The sequence below is a fragment of the Pinus tabuliformis genome, chromosome 3_2 (assembly GCF_031772625.1).
Source record: "Pinus tabuliformis cultivar Carrire ecotype Pingquan chromosome 3_2, CPIR1, whole genome shotgun sequence".
Taxonomy (NCBI): domain Eukaryota; kingdom Viridiplantae; phylum Streptophyta; class Pinopsida; order Pinales; family Pinaceae; genus Pinus; species Pinus tabuliformis.
In genome coordinates, this window is record NC_142302.1 from 392,073,771 (window position 1) to 392,096,898 (window position 23,128).

The 23,128-nt window shown below is 39.1% G+C and overlaps 1 protein-coding gene across 1 annotated transcript in view; it reads right to left on the bottom strand.

Annotated features, from left to right (window-relative positions):
- The window catches only part of EMB1138 (DEAD box RNA helicase (RH3)), a 214,952-nt gene that overhangs the window by 161,428 nt on the left and 30,396 nt on the right, over positions 1 to 23,128 (bottom strand). Inside the window, exon 5 of the mRNA XM_089416425.1 lies at positions 18,668 to 18,772. Coding sequence (XP_089272551.1) covers positions 18,668 to 18,772 — 105 coding nt within the window. The remainder of the gene's footprint in view (positions 1 to 18,667; positions 18,773 to 23,128) is intronic.

Genomic DNA, 23,128 nt, shown 5'->3' on the forward strand with positions numbered 1-23,128 from the left:
ATCTAGTTTTAATTTTCAGACTTTTCCATTCAAGTTTGGTCAATAAATGTCAACAGGTTGTTTTTTTTTAACAACTAGGACAATCGGTAACTGGTGAGAGTTATCCTGAGCAGGCCCAAGATCAAATGGTCTTGCTAGAATCTAGAGGATCTATTGCCATGTCTTTGGTCTATTATCGCCATCGAAAGTTCTAAGATTCCAAGAATCCCACAGATGGATACTATCCCCAATGTGGAGCCATTGTTAACCTCTAAACCTACCTGTAATATTAGACCTTCAATTCATAATTTCTCAGCTTTGTAACTACCCAGAAAGCAAAATTTCATGAAGACCACATGCGTACCTCCTAAGAACGATCACTCATTGCTATTTGCTGCTATCAAAGAGCGGGAATTTGTTGTCTTTTGTTTATGCCTTGTCACCCACCAAAAGGGTTGACCGTATAGGAGAAAATTTTCTCCCATTCTTAACATCCAGTCAGTCATCCAGCCATGCAGCCCCTGATAGCCAACACTAGCTAATGGCGTGTCATTATATCTCTAACACCTGCATCAGCCATTTACCTTCTCACCCATCCGACATGAGCACATGGACAAAGGTGGGCTTCCGATCAAAAGGTACTTTATTCATTTTACAAGCAGGTGCTTATGCTTGTTTGTATTTGGGCATTTGATATGGATTATGGGGTGACCTAAAAGGAGGGATTTTGACCGTGATCTTGTTCTATCACAATAAATGGGGGGTTAATCTTCGATCCTAGTCCAGTAGGACCTCCCCTAATGGCTCAAATGGTATAGGACGGGAACTACTCGAGAAGCCCTGATTGAGATAACATAGTTCCATCTATTCTTATTCCATACTTCCACTTTCCATCACACATTACAAGCCCTTGTCTCACATCCATTCTTCGGGTCCAACTAACCATTGGTTCTCTAGGATTTGACACCCATACATCCTAATACCTGAGTAGGCCCCGGAACTTTGCCCTGGGAGGTTGATGTAGCTCAAAGAAAAAGAAAAGAGCATATCATGGTCACAAACTAAAACAAAATAATATCAAAACGCAAAAGATCGTTGGGACATACACTTTAGCACGTGGGCAAAAGGCTAGCATGAACTCCACCTCACTCATTATAGCCATCACCCAATTCCTGAGCACATGTTGCTCCATTACATCATAAAAGGAACCCTTGCATGTCCCAACCCCGATGAGCAATGAAATGACTCATCCTTAAGGGGTAATACAACTACTATACATCATTCAAAGCAAGCTCTAACCCTTCAGCTACAAGCAGTAATCCAAAGAAAATCCAAGCAAAAGTAAAAGGCACACAAGATAAGCGGAAAAACAAAGGCCGAGTTGGTAACTCATGCATCCACGATTGCTCCCTCCTCACATCTATACACTCAGGATGTGGATCCCCATCATGCTGGTCCCTTTGACCATGGCACTTGGCCATGAAGTCTTCTCCCCTCCATACCATCATTATTATTCACTAACATCTATCAATTGAAAGGTGGACTAAGGAAATGTTACTTCCCCTTGGGGGCTGGAAACACCTAATAGGATTGTCCTTTAGCCACTCCTACCTAGGGAGGAAACACCATTGCAAGCTCAATGCCCTAAATTTGGAAGGGAAACATTATTTGAAGTATTAAATAACCCATTATATTCAAGCTTGATTCACTTAGAAGCAATAATGATTATTATCCCTGATGATTGGTTGCTTTCACTAGATTGTATGTTGTGATTGTCAGGTGGTTCAATAACCCATGACCTAGGCACCTTACCCATAGGTACTCAGGGGCCCTAGAGAAGTATATTGGCACCCACAGGTGAAGCATTGAGAGCCTTGGGCCTCCAAGCAACAACAACACATCATACCTACCCCTAGCCACCTCTTGCCCCCAAGACGTTCTACCACTTTGCACTACATTTGATGATTCTTCATGATGATACACATGGACTCATAGTATTCAAACCAGAATCAGTGACAAGACCGGTCCACCTATCAAATTGGGTTTCAAACCAGAACTGGTTAAACAGGCACTAGTCAAATCTCAATGAACCGATCTTTAAAAATATACATGAAATAATTAATTTTTAATGAAAAAAATATTTTTAAGATTTAAAACAATGATTCCAAACCAATCGAGACAAAATATGCAAAGTTTGCTCATCCATATACCATATAAAGGTCAATATATCAAAATGGCACCGAGTGCAATACATTTCAACAACAAAATACACAATTAATGAGGCTCTAAATGGCATCTAGAGTCCAAAAAAATGCTACAAGCTATGAGGCCATTGGTCTACTACAAGTCCACATATCAGCGATTAAAATAATCAATGCTCATCATGAATAATTCACCACCACTACTAAACATGGGATCATCAACATGAACTATATAAAGTTTAAACATCATCTAGCTCAAAGTCTGAGGACTCGTCAGACTCCTCTACAACCTCAGTAGTAGTAGTAGTAGTAGTAGTAGCAAAACTAAACATCAAAACTACAAATCATTGATCAACATGATCACTCATAAAACTCGTCATTGATTCAACACCATTAGAAATGGGATCATCAACAAGAGCTACATAAACATCATCTAGCTCAGGACTTCAAACTTGGATTGCTCGACCTTATAATATGGTGGAAATTGAAAAAGTGTAATATGCCTAACCAATGATTTTGGTTTGAGTGAAGGGTTCATCTCCTCAACCTTATAATATGGTAGAAAAAGCCTAGCATACCCCACCAATTATTTTCCTTCTAGTGAAGGGTACATTTTTGTTAAAGGCATGGAAGAGGAGTTCAATAATCAATAACACCAACATCAAAAAAGCTCAACAATCAAAGCCACCAAAATCAAGGTACTTAAAGGGCTTCATGCTCTTGATCGAATGTTTATCTCATACCAGAATGCATAACAAAATTAAATGGAAACATTGCAATCCCCCAAATCTTGAAATCCCGAAAAATATTAAGTCTATTGGATTTTGAGTGAGATCTAAAATTTTGGTTTCTCCATATGAAATCCAATGAGATCAAAACCACCCTCAAATATGCTGGGTCATTTCATGGTAATGTTAAAAATTTAAGTAAAAGGATGAAAATGAAAAATAAAAGAAATGTCACTTTTACTTTTAAAATTTAACATTACCATTGATTGTCAGCATTGTTGGGGTTGAGATGTGTGAGGCAAATGAGAGGGGAGGCATGCTTTTAAGGGCTTGAAGGGGTTGCTTTTGGAGGGAATCAGCGCCTAGATTCCCTCAAAATCGCATCAAAAAGCACAAAACCGCCTTCTGTTGGGTTTGCGGCTAACCTAGCAATAAACTGGTCGGTTAGGCCCAAAAACCCTAGCCCGTAAGGTTCAAAATCGATTCTTAGACCGGTTGGATGGCTCAGCACAATGAACCAAACGGTTTTGAATACTATGCCTAGACTAACACACCCCCAAGTCAGCCTTCGCACCTTATGAGGGACGGCAACTGATTCAGGGCCCAGCTGAGGATGGTCTCACCTTCAGAGACTTGGGAAGGCTAGTACCACTTGGAAAGGGACCCCTTTGTGGTGCCCTAGTTGGGTTTTAGGGACCACAAAGAGCCATTGACAAAGATTTAAGGGGCCAACCCTCAAAGGATGTTTTTCAGGTGCTTCTACATCACAATTGGTACTCTAGAGCACCAATGCTTGGCATTTGGAGCTTCCTACATGGATGACGCCAGCCTAGAAGGCCTCGCAGCTTACACGTGTGGACTTTCTTTGGCATTTATGTTGAGATCTAGTGAGTTGGCTTGTAACCCAAGAGATTATTGTGACTTAACTTGTTATTTAGGGGCTTTTAGGCTAAATTAGAACTCATCCTCCTCGTATAAATAAAGGAGAGGACTATTTCAATTTCAAATTTCATCATCATCACTTGGACAATTTGGCCTCTCTTAGGAGTATTTGGGCCTCCTTTAATCTTTGGCAAGATGTGACCTATGGAGTATACTTGGCTATTGGAGCTCATTCTTGACTTTGGAGAAGTTATCTTGGATTGATAATGGAATGTTCATGCATTTTCATCTTGTACGTGTGCCTATTTTTTAATAATTTTTATTCTCATGTCTAATGTATGGAATGTATTGATGGTCTAAGGTTTTTCTGTTGTGCCCTAATTTATTGAAAGTAAATATTATATAATCTAGATGTCATAATTGCATGCATTACTCATATATGAAATGTAAATGACATTTACTCGGTGAATCTTGATTATAGCTCTCCCAAGTGACTTCAATCCCTCACAAAGGCAATATTTAGGTTTTGTGCAAGGACATCAAACATCCTTGCTCCTTTGCAAGAATTGGCTAATCTATCACCTCATAGACTCCATCAACCTAAGGGCTAAGCACTGGCCATGTCTTGTTGGTGATCAAACCATTTTTATCCATAAATTTAAATCTTCTTTCTCTTTCTCCAATTCAGCTCTCTTAAGGCCAAGTGGCCACACTAGGGCTTATGTGTGAATTGGCTAGGAAGAGGAATTCTGGGTCTTGGAAGGTCTCAACATCAAGGGTTGTAGTGATTGCCTCAATATCATTCCCCTTGGTGGCCATTCTTTCCATTTCCATCCATAAAATATTTTGACCTAGTTGTTTTCCCTAGGATCAAACCCTAGTTTGGCTATAGATTCAACATGAGGGATTGTTGAAGGTTTCATGTGTGTTAATACTCATCATTCGAAACCTTTTCGTGGCATCTTCACCTTAGGCCATCCCAGCTCACAACATATCAATCAAACCCTAGGTCTTATGTTGCCTCAATATGGCCTCTATGTTGAAATTTTGATGTTCTATGTTGTTACAATCCCTTAAATCTAGAGCTTCTTTATGCAGAAAATATGTTAAGTAATTGTCGATAGAACATAAACCATATAAACCATATGCACAATGGAAGACAGTCAAGAACTCAATGAGACATAGAGAAGTTAGGTCAATGACAAGGGCAAAACCCACAAGGGGAAAACCCAACCAGATTCTTCCTCTATTGGAAATCAATTGTTCAGCAAAGATACAAAGTACAATGAAAGAATGAAGAAGTTCACCCAGATCTGAAGAAGATCTTTGATAGTAGTAGCTAATGCAAACACCGAATCACTTTGACTCTCCAAGATCTGCTTTTGTTCTTCAAGACTCTCTCTCTCTCTTAATCTTCCTCTAGACTCTCAAACTCTCTCTTTCTCAAGTTTGAATTCTCCTTTCACAAGCACAAGTAAGTGTGTCAAGTGAGGATGAGAGACACAAATATATAGGAAGAGCAAGGAGGTCAAACTCATGAGGGAGTAACTCCTATGCCTTGAGGAGTTACATATGCCAAAATGAGAGTGTAACTTATGCCATTAAGGATAGAAGTGTAACTTATGCATTTAGGAGAGAAGTGTAGCTTATGCATTAAAGAGGTGTAAGAGGAATCTTTTTATGACGAATCATTAAAGTGTGTAAGAGGTGCGTAAGAGCATTAAAGAGAGAGAGGAATAAATCGATTAAGAGAGAGAGAGTAACATATGCATTAATTGAGGGGAGTTACATATGACGCGATTGAGAAACTTAAATTTCTTTTTAATAATAATATCATAAAGAGGATAATAGTAATAATAATAATAATATTGATGATTAAGTTAAAAATTAAACAATTGAGATTGATTAAGGACAAGTTAAGTGATTTTTCATCGTATATATATGATTACAAATTGATGGAAATTGATTTACTATTTTTCAAAAGTCATGGTTGCAAAGATAGACATGACTCTCTATTTTTATAAAGTCACTTTAGGAAGGTCGGAAATGAAATTTTATTCAAGGAAATTCATCTCATAGCTGTCAATTTTCAACACTCCCTCTCAAATAGGGAGGAACTTATTTCTAATACAAGGATCTTTGTTATCTCTGCTTTGGAACAATGATGTTACAATCTAATGAAGAAGAATCATCATAAGGGAGATACATCCATCACTCTATGCACAGTGCACACTTGGGGGTATCCACTTGTCAACACATGACAAGGATCTCGCACATCCAAGGCTCATCATTGCTTGGGGGGGATCCACTTGTCAACACATGACAAGGATCCCGCTCATCCAAGGCTCATCACATCTTAGGGGATCCACTTCTCAACACATGACAAGGATATCGCTCATCCAAGGCTCATCACTACTTGGGGGGATCCACTTGTCAACACATGACAAGGATCTCGCACATCCAAGGCTTATCATCCATGACCACCTCTCTAGGAAGCGTCATATCTGTCAGTCCAAGTCGCTCTCTGAAAACCAAGAACTTTCCTTTCGGCAAAGGCTTGGTAAGAATGTTAGCGATATGGTCATCAATCGCTATATGCTGAAGTCTTATTGCTCCTCTTTGCACCATACCCCGGATATAGTGATATTTAATCTCAACGTGTTTGGACTTGTCATGGAACACAGGATTTTTCAGCAAGTCGAATCCCACTCTTATTGTCACAGTATATTACTGTAGTATCCAATACTTGCTCAAGCAGCTCTTCGAAGAGTTTCCTTAGCCATACTACCTCACAACTAGCCATGCTAACAGCAATGTATTCTGCTTCAACCGTGTTAAGGGAAACAGACTTTTGCTTTCTGCTCATCCAAGATATCATGGCAGATACCACGCTAAAGCAGCACCCTGATATGCTCTTTATGTCAGTAGAGTACCAGCCCAATCAGCATAAGAGTATCCATGTAGCCTTACATCTTCGGAAGTATATCTCAATCCAAGATTGATGGTCCCATGCATGTACCTCAACACATGATTTGCAAAAACCCAGTGTGCATGAGCAGGCTTAATCATGTATTGACTCAAAGTATTGACTGCAAAGCATATATCTGGTCTAGTGTTCACTAAGAACATCAATGCCCCAATCAGTTGACGGTACTCAGAAGGATTAGCCAAATCAGTCTTGATTTCGGGTAGCATTGGATGTGCTCTAAGTCTCAAAATTTGCAGGGAGGCTTAGACACATGCATTCTCTAATACCCAGAAATCGTTTTGGGAAATTCCACCCAGAGACAGTTTTAATAAAATAATTAATTATTTTTAATGGGACCCTAAGTCTAAACTTAGGAAATTAAAATAATTAATAGGTATTAATCTAAACTATGGGTGTAACTTCTAGAAGAAGACGAGGATCAAGCCAAAATGATCTAACCCATTGATTAGAAGTTAATCCGGGCCATTGGTTGTCCAACAAAAAGATATAAGAAGAGGCTTGAGGGGCACTTGGAAAACACACAAAGAGAGTTCAGAAGATCAAATTTCTATAGCAAAGCAGCAACCGGTGAGAAATTCGAAGTGAGCTTTTGCAAAGAGGGGCAGGGATAGTATCCGACGAGAAACCTTTCTCGGTCAGAAAATACTCAGCAAAAAATGCAAAGGGAGATCCAGCAGTGGCAACGCAGAGCCAGAGGGGCTAACGCAAAGCCACGCAGAGGCAACGCAAAAGCCGAGAGGAAGTCCAAAAATTTGTTGAAGGAACCGATTGCAAAAGCTGGAAGCCAAGGTGAGAGACCGGGAAGCAGAAATCGAAGTTCCTGGGCAGCAAATTGATCAGCTGGAGGAATGACGTTGCCCCCAGAGGGTTTGACGTTGGGCTGACGCAGAGGAAGCGCAGAGGCAGCCAGGGGTAGTCATTCAGAGGTTGAATCAGCCAGGATTTCCAGTGATAGTGTGAGGTAATCTCACTGATCTCTCTGTCAGTGATATTCTCTGTAACTGGATTGCTGGGAAGGCATCGAAAAGTTGTATTCAGAATTACTACTGCATAATAATAAAACCCTCAGAGTTGTTGCACCAATTTTCCCGCATTGGGTTTTTCGGGGGACATTTGTCCAAAAATAATTGTGTAGATGTGTGTTGTATCTCTTTCTTGTTTAGTTTCTTGTTTCAGCATATTATTTTTAAATAGTGAATGTTGCAGTTGTATTTACTTTGATATTTACTGTAGAACACGGTAAATAACTTGTATGGATTAAAAAGTAGGAGAAGTAACATCAATTTACTGCAATAGGGATTCCGAATTTAGGAATTTTCACAATCAAGTCATGCAGCTTTACCACAAAGCTTCTTGAAATTCATTTCCATTGGAGTATTATGGACTTACACTCAATCATGCCAAACCTTTCTAGTAGTTTGACAACATATTTTCCTTGAGAAAGCAAAATATCACCAGATTTCTACCATACCTCCAGGCCCAAAAAGTAGTGCATCAAACCAAGATCTTTCATTTCAAATTCAGAAGCTAACTCCCTCTAACACTGGAGAATAAGAGGTTCACTATCAGCCAAAAATAAATCATTAACATACAGTACCAAAATCAAAGGCATACCTTGGATTGTCTTAAAGTAAAGATTTAGATCTGCATTGCTTCTGGTAAAACCAAGCTTCATCAAGAAGTTATCTATGTGAGCATACCAAGCTCTTGGAGCTTGCTTCAAACCATAGAGAGCTTTCTTCAGCCTACACACGAGTTTGTGGATCATGTACTTCAAAGCCTTGCGATTGCTCCACAAACACTTTTTCTTCAAGGAAGCCATGCAAAAAAGCAATCTTCACATCCATTCGGTGAATAGACCATCCTTGGCTAGCAGCTGGAGCTACAATCAATTGGATGGTGTTGTACAGGGGCAAAAATTTTGTCATAGTCTATTCCCTCTTTCTGAGAGAAACCTCTAGCCATAAATCTAGCTTTATATTTTTCAATACTGCCATCAACACCATATTTAATTTTATACAACCATTTAGAAGATACAACAGATTTACCTTGGGGCCTTAGAACCACTTCCCATACATCATTATGAATGACGGATTCATATTCTTCAGCCATTACATCTTTCCACACTTGGGCCTTTACAGCTTCTTCAAAAATGCATGGTTCAGTTTGAATAATGTTGCTTATGGGTACAACATATCCTTGGAACGAGCAAGTTTTCTTGCTTTCTCTGAAACTTTCTCTGGGGGCAACATGTTTATCAACATCTTGAAGAGTATCACAAAGCCATAAAGATCTCCTTTTAGGAGGATTCAAAGGATCCATGGGCTCCATGGCTTCATCAACAAGATCAGTTTTAGCTTCAAGATCTTCTTGCAGTTCAAATACATTATCTTGACTATCAACATTAGCGGGATATGGACGAGTGTCTCTTGCTTTTCCAAGAGCTGCACCTTCATCAAATGTTACATCCCTGCTAAATTCTATATTTCTTTGACCGAGTACGTATATTCTATAAGCTTTAGAATACTCACAATAACCAACAAACATACATTTCTTACCTGAAGCTTCCAACTTGTTCCTTTTCTCTTTTGGGACATGGAAGTAGACAGGGCAACCAAAGATCCTTAAGTGCCCAACTTCTGGGCTTCTCGCCAATGAAGACTTCTTCAGGGGTCTTGTTGTTTAGGGCACAATGAGGAGATCTATTTTGGACATAGATAGTTGTGTTCGCAGCTTCTCCCCATAGAAACTTTAGCAATTTCTGATCATGCAACATAGCTTTGACCGCTTCCATGATAGTTTTATTATTTCTCTCGGCCACACCATTTTGTTCTGGGTTATATGGTACAGTGGTCTCTTTTTTTATTCCAGCTTCTTTGCAAAAGTCAATGAAATCATTGGAAGTGAACTCTCCTCCATTGTCAGATCTGAAAATTTTGATCTGTTTTCCAGTTTGTTTTTCTACTAGAGCTTTGTAATCTTTGAACATGTTAAAGTTTGACTTTCATTTTTTAGAAAATAAATCCATTTTTTGCGAGAAAAATCATCCACAAAGATATTATAATACAAGTAACCACCAAGAGAAGTTATAGGCATTGGTCCACATAAATAAAAATGTACAAAGTGTAATACTTTACTAGTTCTACTTTTGCTTGAAAGGAATGGTCCCTTCACTTGCTTTCTGCTTGCGCATCCTTGGCAAACGCCATCATGATCAGATTTGATTTTCGGCATTCTGGAAACCATCTTTCTCACATGAGGTAATGCTTTGTAGTGCAAGTGAGCGAACCTTCGGTGCCAAAGTTCACTTTGATGATTGATGTCATGGATTAGTGCATGAATAGGTCTTCCATTGATTTTGTATAGACCTTCACATCTAGATCCCAGAGTGAGGGCATCTCTCATGTTGGATCTCGATGGCCAAGTGAGAACTTTACCATTTATGAAAGCAACTTTCATTCCTTTATCTTCTAAAGCTGATATGGACACAAGATTCTTCTTTAAACCAGGTACATATAAAACTTCTTGAAGAGTCAAAGTTTTACCTTGATCTAGATGGAAAGAAACAGAACCAGATCCCTTTATGGGATATGTAGAGTTATCTCCAAGAATGATCTTCAAATTTGTCTCCCTCTCAACTAGATTAGAGAGTACTTCTTTGTAACCAGTAAAGTGCCTTGAAGCACCACTATCAACTAACCAGCTATCACAAGAATCTGCAGGAGATGAACTAGAAAGAGCAAAAACAAGAAAGTACTCTGATTGAGTCTCAGTTGCATTATTATCATACCTTTGGTTCCTTGAGGAACGATAGTTTCCTCTGCAAGTAGAAAGAGCTTATCTTCTTTTTCTTCTGTAATCAAATTTGTTGGAGCAATTGTTGAAGTTAGATTTTGATGCTCTTTTGTTTTCTAAACAACCACGAGCATAGTGGTCATGTTTGCGACAGTTGTAGCATTGGAATTTTGCTAAGTCTCTAGTCCACTGAGAGGAGTTTTTGGGAGCATACTTTCTCGAATAGTGCATTCATCTTCCCCCTTTCCTCTTCTTGCCTTGTACAGCAAAGGCAGCAGGTTCTCCCTCCTCATGCTTGGGAATTCTCCCTCTGGAAATCATTATGGCTTCTCCTTGACTGCAGCTTCCCAAGAGTTCATCAAATGTAGGAAACTTGTCATTATTACTGATGGTAGTAATAAAAGTTTCCCAAGAAGAAGGAAGACCTCCAAGCATAATCGGTACCAGTTCTTTATCGGAAACAACTTCACCAGAAGTTGATCTTTGATTTTCGATATCCTCATGAGGTATGCTTGAATGGTTTCTCCTTTGTTCATCTAAACATCCTTGATTTGATTCTTCAAAGCATGAATTTGACTCAAGTTGTTCACTTGATACATTCCAATTAGCTTGTCATACATTTCTTTCGCTTTTTTCAAATTGGAAACACAAGTGATTGGGTGGTCTCCAAGAGAGTCAACGATAATATTTTTAGCCTTGACTTCTCCTTTCTTGTATCTGGCCTTGATAGCAGCATTGGAGTTTTCAGCTGGTTCTACTACTTCTCCTTCAACATACTCTAGAACATCATGTTCCTCAAGAGTAATATCCAATCTAGTCTTCCAAAGGAAGAAGTTTGAAGCATCAACTTACTTCTCTTTATTCTTAAAGTAGGAGGAAGACATCTTGATCTGCTTAAAATTTCAGCAACAAATAAAAAGGAACAGCAAGAGATATTTCAGCTGTAAATGAGATATTTCAGTAGCAAAATAGAAGAGAAATTTCAACAGAAAATGAGCAATAAGTAGAAGGAACAGCAAGAGATTTTTCAGCAAAAAGAGAGTTGCAAATGGAACGGACAACAAGCTATATTTCAGCAAAAAGAGAGTTGCAAATGCAGCGGACAGCAAAGCTATATTTCAGCAGAAAGAAAGTTGCAAACGGAACGGACAGCAAAGCTATATTTCAACAGAAAAGAAGTTGCAAATGGAGCGAATAGCAAGTTATATTTCAGCAGAAAAGGAGTTGCAAATGGCGCAGATAGCAAGTTATACTTCAACAAAAAAGGAGTTGCAAATGGAGCAGACAACAAGTTATATTTCAGCATAAAAGGAGCTGCAAATGGAGCCAACAACAAGCTATATTTTAACAGAAGAGACGCTGCAAATGGAGCGGACAACAAGCTATATTTCATCAGAAAATGAGTTGCAAATGGAGCCAACAATGAGAGATATTCCAGCAGAAAGAGAGTTGGAAATGGACTTGACAAGAAGAGATATTCCAGCAGAAAGAGAGTTGGAAATGGAGCTTGTCTTCTTGAGCTTTTCTTCACCAAAGCTTTGATACCATGTTGAAATTCTAATGTTCTATGTTGTTATAATCACTTAAATCCAGAACTTATTTTAGCTGCAAAATATGTTAGGTAATTGTAGATAGAACATAAACCATATGCACAATGAAAGACAGTCAAGAACTCAATGAGACACTGAGAAGTTAGGTCAATGACCAAGGCAAAACCCTGTTGGAAATAATACTGAGAGGGGGGGTGAATCAGTATTATCAATTTAATAATATTTCATTTCCATGAACAGATTTATATACGCTACTTCGGTTAATGAAACTTGCGTATATACGCAACTATGTTTAGAGCAACTAGTGTACACCTTGTAAACTTATAATTTAATCAATTGATCTTTAATTTGTGTATCAGAACCATATAAGCAGTAACAGGTACAGTAAAAAAAACGGAGCAGACAATCACACACAAGAACACAAGATATAAGGTGGAAACCCAATGTGGGTGAAAACCACCCGCTGCAATTCGTCTCCATCTTCTTTTAATAAGAAACTTCTTTTTACAATATTTTTGTATTGGTGCAGTCTTATACCAGTACGCAGGCTTCTTCCTGCAGAAGGCTACAACCTTCTCTCGTTCTCCAGCTTCTCCTGGAAGGAAGCTACACCCCCCTGGCTCTTGTACTAGCGGATGTACTAGTACGTAGGTGCTGACCTACAGAAGGCTACAACCTTCTCTTTTCTTCCAGGGACCACGTTTCATAAATTTTCAGACTGGATCCATCAATAGCATCAATCAAACATCAAAATATATCTGCATCAATCAATCTCCCTTGCACTAACCAAAACTAAATCAAACAATCACTTCTCTGAATGTTGTAACCAGAATACAGTAACAGTACCAGAACCCAGAACACTGCAACAGTAAACAGAAGTAGCTAAAACATATTTTATGAGACGTACGCTACTTCAATATGTAGAACCTGCGTGCATACGCTGCTATATGAAGGCAAACCTGCGTATACGTTGTTTTAAATTACCAAACCAGCGTGTATACACACCTTTGCTATACTGAACCTGCATACAGATCTGTAAAAGATAATTTACCCTTTTCAACTATTCAGACATCAGTTATACCCAAATCATCAGATTTACAGATCAAGACATGCACCAAATATAAAAGATCAAAATCACACAAAGATACTTCTCTTCAAGCCTTAAGATCTTGACCCATCAATAGAACTTATCCTTCTTCTAGCGCTTAGGTTCCTCCTTGATTCAGATCTAGCTATGCACCATAACCCAATCACCAGTATTCTAGATCTTGCTCTTCATTAAATATTCAATACTTGAATGCCTTTGCCTAATGATCTCCTCCTCCTTTTATAGTCTTAGGCCTTATTCAATACCATGGTCCAAAACCACTTAGAAGCAATACCTTGGACCAAATACCTAGGGTCAACACTTCAGTCAAGATACCTTTGATCAATACCACGGGTCAAAATACCATGGACCAAAACCAAGTTTTCCAACATCTACGCGCTTTTCCTTGCATGAAAGTGCGTGTGTACGCATACGCGCCTTCTGGACTTCTAACCCGCGTGTATACGCGGCTTGGTCAAGGGGAGCTTGCGTATATCTTTTTTCCTTCATTCTGAGAGCCTGAACTGTGATCTGTCATCTGAGTGAGTTGCCATCAAGGACAACACCTGTGTCATAGCGCCAAACCTGTGTCATAATGCCAACAAACCCACAGAGGGAAAACCCAACTAGATTATGCTTCTATTAGAACTCAATTGTTCAACAGAAATACAAAGTACAATGAGAGAATGAAGAAGTTCACCTAGATCTAAAGAAGATCTTTGATGGCAGTTTTTGATGCAAACACTAAATCACTTTGGCTCTCCAAGATTTGCTCTTGCTCTTCAAGACTCTCTATCTCTCTCTCTCAATCTTCCTTGAGACTCTCAAACTCTCTCTTTCTCAAGTTCGAATTCTCCTTTCACAAGCACAAGTAAGTGTGTCAAGTGAGGATGAGAGGCACAAATATATAGGAAGAGCAAGGAGGTCGAACTCATGAGGGAGTAACTCCTATGCCTTTGGGAGGAGTTACATATGCCAAAATAGGAGTGTAACTTCTGCATTTAGGAGAGAAGTGTAACTTATGCATTAAAGAGGTGTAAAAGGAATCTTTTTATGACGAGTCATTCAAATGTGTAATAGAGTGTAAGAGGTGTGTAAGAGCATTAAAGGGAGAGGAATGAATCCATTAAGAGAGACAGAGAGTAACATATGCATTAATTGAGGAGAGTTACATATGACATGATTAAGTCTCATGATTGAGAGACTTGAATTTCTTTTCAATAATAATATAATAATATCATAAAGAGGATAATAGTAATAAATTATAATAATAATAATAGTGTTGATTAAGTTAAAAATTAAACAATTGAGATTGATTAAGGACAAGTTAAGTGATTTTCCATCGTATATATATGATTACGAATTGATGGAAAGTGATTTACTATTTTTGAAAAGTCATGGCTGCAAAGATAGAAATGACTTTCTATTTTTAGAAAGTCACTTTCGGAAGGTCGGAAATGAAATTTTATTCAACGAAATTCATCCCATAGCTGTCAATTTTCAACACTCTACTTGGGATGCGAATTGCCTTCTCTCGTAGTTTGAACCTCGTCCTTAAGCCGAGCCATCCCTAAATGGGCTATTTTGTCACCTTGAACCACTAAACCTAAAATATCCCTTATAGGTGACCTTATATCGGGACTCCTCCCATTGGTGAAAATCATGAAGAGCAAGGGGTAGTAGCTGTGGCGACAGTGGGCTACTACCTTATTGTTGTCACTTGGACTAGTTCCTTCCTTGTGGAGTACCCCTCTCCAGGGCCTGCTAGATTTTTCTGCAACATGTCTTACGGCCATTTTCAGCATGATATTGTAGCCATAGAGAGCACCACTCTGACTAAGCATAGCAGCATGAGGATGGTCCATGCAGGCAGATTTAACCAGCAGGAGAAAGACACAACAGATGAAAAGCTGCAACCAGCTACAAAGTGTTGCCTTAAAGAGGTATGATGGTGAGTTACTGGACGGATATCATGTCTTTCCAGAGAACTGTCATGTGGAAGTTATTCTAGCTATAGTAACAGTATGGCAGCATGGAGGGCACTGTCAGAGGAGTTACAATTAGCAATAAATGCATGAGGGCGCTCCATTTAAAGTTACATTCAGCAGTTAGTGACCAGAAGTGAAAGCACCCACTAGGAAGCTATATTTGGCAGTTTGAACTTTGAAGGACACTGTTTTCTGTCATCATGACAGAAGTTTGACAGCAGTGGATGCAGGTCTGACAGCTGGAGAGAGCGCGCCCTTGTTCCGCAGATACATCCTATTATTAGGACTGTTTTCTGGAAGCGGTACCAACATTAATTTGAGACTTACTGTGCCATTCAGGATGTGCCATCAAGGAATTAATTGGCAGCATGGAGGGAAAGTGGCGGAAGATCTACAACCAAATTAAGACTTGCATAGTACATCAATTTGATTTGTTCTACTATGCTTATTTCTAATGAGGAAGAAGAATTGCTCCATCAAATAAGTTGTGATAAGATAATTTCATTATAAATTGCAAATGCCAATCTACATAAGCATGTTGCTGCAATGTACAACTACAATGCCAAACTACATGAAGATGTTACTTCTCCACAGATCACTAAAGCCAAGGTTCATGATGTAGTATCTTTATGGCAGGACAGTGAGTCAGACTTCACAATGAGGTTATTTCAATATTCAATACTAATACCAGGTTTCATGAGCAACTCTGGGAAACTAATATCAAGCTTCACGACGAGGTTAATTCATTGCAGAACATTGATGTCGAAATAATAATGTTGGACTCTTTAATGAGTATCTAGGCTTGAAAAATAATTATGTCCTGCTACTTCAACAACTGGTTGGAAAGGACAAAATCCATTCAGAATTTATGACACCTCATTCAGAACCTGGTACAAGAAGTGAATTAAGAGCTGCAAAAGAGGATTGCATTGCCAAATTACTACCTTTTTTTTCTTCTGTTTTCAAAAGTATGATGAACTAGTTTAGAGTAATAATATGATGGAAAAATCTGATGTTAATGCCTCTGAAAGGCTATGGGGAGAAGGAAGCAACACCTTACACATTGCAAGAGGAAATTCAAACTCAATCACGAATTTATCTTTCCTCTCTTTTCCATGTAGTGCCTCATGCACAAGAAGCGACCCATGAGCAATCTTCTCTTGATATTGGTGATTTTGAGAGGCATACTAAAGGCATAGGTTCCAAATTACTTCTGTGGATGGATTATACAGGCAGTAGACTTGGTAAGCATGCACGTGGTATTATCACTCCTCTTGAACCTAAGATGAGACTAATGAGTGCAAGCCTTGCTAATTTTAAGCCGGCATAGCCAAATGAGATTCTGATTTATTATTATACAGCTACTCATTCACAAGAACTAGAACCTACACTATTTGAATATTCAGTGCTACTAATTCATAATAACCAGATTCTACACGATCTAAATCCCACTAGTGTGATCCCCAGTAACCAAATCACCTACCCTCTAATTCTACTATTACATATCAATTGATTCTTCACCAACCCCTTTTAAGCGATATCAACATTTTAATCATCATGATAGATGACATTTTGGCATTCTTGTTCTCCATCCAAGTATCAACATTCTTATTGCCACATTTATTCATATAATAGTGGCTCTTCCAAGAAATCAACAGTGAAGAAGCATTGATGGTAGAATTTCAGATAAGTGCCCACTATTAAGTGTTAACATTGTGGTTGGGTCAATGATTAGTATGATGGGAATACCATCTTGTCCTCTGATGTTTGGAGCACCTGTTTGTTTGAGCCTTGCTTAAAGCGCTCTTGTTGATCTATGCCATCCTTCCCTTGAGTCTCTTGGTTACATCTTCATCAGATCATTCTCAAGTTTCAACCTCATCGAGTCCCTTGGTTGCATGCTTGGAGTTGTTGATTTTATTGACTCTTGCCTTAAAAACATCTTTGCCAGTTCACTCTGAGATTCCGCATGTTCTTTGTGGATGTAATTGTCATCTCTTGGACATTGTTCTTTAACAGCACCAACCACTCATGCATAAGCTCAATATTAGTTACCCTCATTTGCTTTGCCAGCTTCGAGGAGGTTCATGTGAAGATCTTTTGGGCTTCTTGAAAGCTAAGTTCTAAAGGAATCTATAGCTCATCTACGCATTGTTTATAGTTAGGGTATTGTTGTCATTGATCATGATTAGATACTCTACCCCAAATTAAATTCTAAGGGGGGTCATTATTGTGAAGTTTATTTGGTTATTTTCTGACCACATATTTCCCAAGGGAAATGTTGGGATGTAATTTTTAATTTGTCAGATATATGACTGATTATATGTCAACACCTTTGGTGACCAACTTGCAGTCTTAAGGGTTGTCTTATTTTTGCACCTTCCCTTCTTTGTGTCTACAAGTCAAGCTTGAAGAGGGATGTTAGTGTTATGGTGGCTAAACCTGTTTTGTTGACATTTGTGACACTCTACAAGTTTTTATGTGGTGTTTGGATCCAGCTTCTTATATGATGTTGGCAACCATATGTAGCCAACCTAGGGTTATCACCCACTCTAGACTCTAGAGCCTAGACACCTATATATATGAGATACCTCGACCTCATTATCTATCATAGTGTATCAAGTCATTTTGATCATGTAATATCATATATTGCAATGTATTGTGTATCAAGGTGCATAGATAACCACACATATCATGTGTTTTCTTTGTTCTTGGGTTTATCCTTATGGTTATTATGTTATTGGATTTTATCATCACATTATCTGCCTACCTTAAACACCAAAAGCCATCAAATGAGTTTGACATAGAAAAAGCCACAAGGATTATCTCAATCAGTTGAACCATCCACCCAAGGTATGCTGCCTACAGGGAAGCCATAGGTAAGAGGTTTAAATCCAGTCAAGTCGCTCAGAATTACCAACTGCTATTGTGGCTGGCAGTTGAGCCGCCCTCCAACCAGATATTCCAGGGAAGATAAGGGAATCCTGCAAACTATTCTGTGAGGGAAGGAAAATAAATGACATCGAAAAAGAAATGCATGTAGCAATTTAAACACAATCAAGTACAACATTGGTGAAATACAAACACGCTCAGCAATGGCAATATGATTGCAATGATGAAAAGATAAATGTAGGCCTAATAAAATAATTAGTATTGCAGATTGAAACGTTATTACTTCAATTAGCTTAATGGGAGTATGCCCTGCCCAATTATCTCAGAGTGGAACCCCAAGACTCTTCCATGTAATCATTAAAGCTGCAAAATATGTAACATAAATCAGAGCAGTTGGCATTCACAGACAGAAAACCAGGTGGAATAATTTTGAGATTCTCTAATGTCAATGAAAATCTGCCAGAAATTAATTCACACTTCTCCAGCATCAACCATGAGTTTCTATTCTTCTTCTCCTGTTAAAAAGGATAAACGCACTGGAATGAAATTCACTAGAGGTTAAGATCCCAACCATACCGAAATGAGATCCCCTAAAATAGAACGCTTAGAATTAGAGGATGTTACTGTAGCAACAGCATAGAGTTTGATTCCTTCTGCCAACTTTTCCTCATTTTCACCCACCTGTCATAGAAAACAATTAGATTAAGCCACAAGCTAAGATGATCGCAACCATATTACTGATGCAGAAGTTCCAATGCAAGATAAAGATCAATCATCAATGCTTTCACATCATGTGTAAACCACTGCCAGTGCCTTTCTATTTGATTTCAAATATCAATTCAGTTCAGCTAAGTTAACCGATTTAGAGTAATTTTTCTTGCTGATAGTTCAAGGCTAGAAAAGAGAAATCTAGCTCCAACTTGGAAGGATCAGAAACATGATTACTGCAAAAGATCAGTGTATTCATATTTACTTGCAATACTTCAACTATACGATTATAATTAAAGTCATGCATGAGAGGTACAAAACTAAGCCAAAAGGAAATATAAAAAAAGTGCCGCATGCATGAACATGCAGGAAAAACGTACAAGATGCATTTATCCTATAGGCGGCTTACCAACAGATACAAGAATACACTCAAACATTAGGTTGTTTCAAGCTCCAACGAAGTCCAGAAAAATCATTTAAAATGTCAGTCTAAAAAAGGAATATAGAGTAAACCCAATGAAAGAGAAAATGGAAAAGAACTGGAAGATATAAATTAGACTTACATAAAACAGCTTAGGTGCACCACATATACCAAAAGGTATTAGAAAAGGTGAGGAATTTGTGTTTTAATTTCTTTTGGGAAACAACTTGCTGCCAGATCTCTGTGGAATGTACTTACCAAGTGTAGCCTTTGGAGCAACATCCTCGTCAATAAGGATATATCTGCAGATTTGTTGATTGGCTGGGTGAGAAGAGCAAACAAGAGTATACATAATGTATCTAACCAGTGGAAAGCACTCACTCTTTCCTTTTCCTGTTATTGGCTGGCTTCTTGCTTGGAAGGCTGGTTTGGTACATCTCTAAAAGTCGGGTTGGATGCCATTATGGGCTGCAGTGATGACATTTTCCTTCCCGATCAAATAGGCTTAATAGGCTTATCTCTGCAACAGATAGGAAGGGCAACTCTGTCCAAGATTGCAGATCCACGGAATACAATTCTGTGGTGCCAAGGATGGCTATCTGCTGGACAATTAAATCTTCCAGAGGATCGGAAGCTGTCATGGGAAAGATTTCTGTCCACATTGGTAAATGCCCATATTAGAATCACTGAGGCACAAGATGAACTAGTTTGGGTTTTCAATTCTTGGGGCAGATATTATTGTGCCAATTTGGGTTATCAAGAAATTATTTCAGACAGAGCATTGGTAAGTGTGTGGTGGTGGACACCCTTTTGGAAACAAAAAGCCCCTTCAAAAAGTATTGTTTTGATGTGGTTAATCCTTAATGGGAAAATCTTGACATGGGATGTACTCCAAAAAAGATCTTAAATGGGCCTGGTTTATGTTACATGTGTAAAAGGAATTCCAAAGACATACATGTTTTTATTCAGTGTTTGTTTACAAAGGAGGTTTAGTTGCAGGTGAGATTCTCTCAAGAAACAAGATCCTTGGGAAAGAGGTATGGTGGACCTCTGTTTCTAGGAATGATTTGCTTGAAGAGATCTTAGACCGATAAAAGATCTCCCTGTTCTTATAAATTGGAGTATTTGGATAGATAGAAATAGGGCTGTCTTCGAAAAGAGATTCATTCCACCATACATAGTGGCTTCCAAAGCAAATGAACTCTTTTATTTTTCAAGACCCAAGAGACCAAGTTGTAGACAGACTGGGGTTTGTAATTTTGACCATAGTATTCCTAGGGCTTTTTTGATGGGGCGTGCCAAGGAGAAGACAACATTTGTGGCTTGGGATTCGAGGCTTTTATCTCTGAAAATCACTTTTCCCCTTTTAGGAAATCTAGGATCTGGTTCGAACAACAAAGCTAAGTTCATTAACTTGTTTTATCTTGTGAAATTTGTCAACACAAAAGTTTTACAGCAGATACAAGTAATGGGGGATTCAGCTTTGGTCATTAATTGGATGAAGGATAAGGTCCAGATTCAGAATTTAAATTTGGAATCTTTAGCTTTGTTACCCACCCATGTGGGTAACCCCTAGGAGAAAAAATTTATTATATTGTTGAGCTTGCTAGCCAGCATCCCTATCATGGCAGATGATGAAAGCTCTTTATCATAATGCCAAAGTGATGGCTATCACTCATTACCAGAACACCCCTAATCACTTCTCCGGAGAAGCAGTCGCCATGGAAACCCTTCACAGCAAGAGCACTGGCACACAACACAATCTCCATAGCACTCCGAGCAGAATGCAGAATTGATAAATCATGCCTGGTGCGCCCCAAATAATGGTAATGTGATCTCCCTCGATCTCAGCAAAATTGTGCATACCAATACACTCTTGTGCTCTTATCAGGACCATCCAAAGTTATTTAAGATCAGCATCCCTTTTAGCTGGAGCATATCGTTGAGTGCGGGCTGCAATCCATGTTGCAAACTTGGTAATTTGGCTTCTCAGAGAAGGTGTCTCGACCTCCAAGGTAAGACTATTCTCGCTTCCACTTAGTTTCCTTCGCATCAAATTATTCCTATTTGGGCCTTACTTTGGTTATTACAGTCTGTGGATTGGCATATCACTGGCAAATACTCCGATCAGAGTTGGCCTTCTAGCCATTCTACGCCTTCTATAGCTCTCCCTCTTCGACCTTCTGCTCAGCATTTCTATTGCCCTCTCCTTTGCTCGTGCTCCACTTCCCTTCAGCCTTTGCCTGAGTTTCAAATCCTATTTGCCTCACCCCTCTCGCCTATTCCAATTGCCCCTACACCAGAATCATCCCCCCTCTAAGCACTTATTAGTTAGTCCTGATAATCCTCATCCTCTTACCTATCTCGAACCCTTTACTTCCCCCAACAAGCTACTTTGTTGCATCATGACTCACGAAAGATAGGTCGCTCCTAACCAAGAAAGGGACAAAGGCCACCTCTCTGTCACCATTCCAACATCCAGCAATTTGGCCTCAGCCTCTCAACTGAGAGCCCAGATGCAAGCTAGAGATTCCCTAGCTCGCTATGAACAGGATATCCCTGAGCTAGTCAAACAAGAGACTGAACGAATTGAGGCTATTGTTCATCAAGAGCGTCACTATACACCAAACCATCATGCCCATGCTGAAACTAGGGACTAGGTCCCCAACTTAGGCACCTCCAAATGCTCCAGATATGCAGGCTACATGCAGGCCATGAATGTCTATTGGCACATAAAAATTCTACTGGGGCATATCTTTACAGACTAAAATAGTGCCCAGCACGAGAATGCCCACAAGCTAGTTGAACTAGAGGAAAAGCTAGATGGAGTAGGTCACAAGCTCAAAATCCTCCTCGGCAAGTGCAGAAACAGCCCCTTCCCTGGAAATGTGGTTGTTTGTCAGTAGGCCCCCAAGCAGGATAGTTTTGATCAGTAGCCATCATGCAATCCAATATTCTATTTGCAGTCCTTGTAATGGTTTCTCTCAGTCTATGCTCAGCCAGTCTATGTTTAGCCGATCTTTATGTAGTATGGTTTTGTCTTGGACTTTTTGTTTATCAGATGTTATTATCAGGAGAGGTTTTCACAACCTCAAGACTTTACTGCTCAACCATTGGTCTGGTTTCTTGTTGAGCAGACCAGAGATAAACATTTTTTTATCATGTAACGTTTTGAATTTGAAATAGTATTACAAAGTGCCTAAATTGTAAAAAAAAATGTTTAAAGGCATCCTACTATGGATCACAAGTTGAATTGGATGATAGACTGCTTTTGGTTGTACTCTTGTTCCCATGCTTCACCTTGATGGTTATCATTTGCCCCCAGTCCAGTGTGACCTTCCTTCGGGCCTTTCTTTCACTGTCTAGGAAAGCCACAAATAGGAGGCTATGATTAATATTGTGTGTCCATGGTAATACATACTTAACACCTTCCATCTCTCCCTTCTATCCACATCCCATCTTCGCATTGATTAGTATCTATCACCAATACCAGTTCCCTATTTTCCACATCCTTAAGTAGCGGCTTGGAAGCTTTGCCCTGAGAGGTTGATGCAGTAGAAAGCAAAGAAAAAACATGAGCCATGATGTTAAAATGCAAAAGATTGCCAAGGATAAATGAAAGTGCATTGACAAAAGCCTAGCCTAAGCTCTACTCCCCTCATTAGCCCTCACCTAATTCCCAAATAACCCATAAGCTATCTAAATAAAAAGAGCTTTAAATATCCCACCCGAAGAGCAATGAAACGCCTCATCTTTAAGGGGTAAATGATGAATTAATGAAAGCTTGTAACCCAAGCTATATCTGCAAAAGAAAAGTAAAATCAATGAAGAAAAAGGCGCACAAGAGGGGTGGTAAAAATACGCCAAGAAAAGGGGTAACTCAAATCCCACAATTGCTCGCTCTTCAC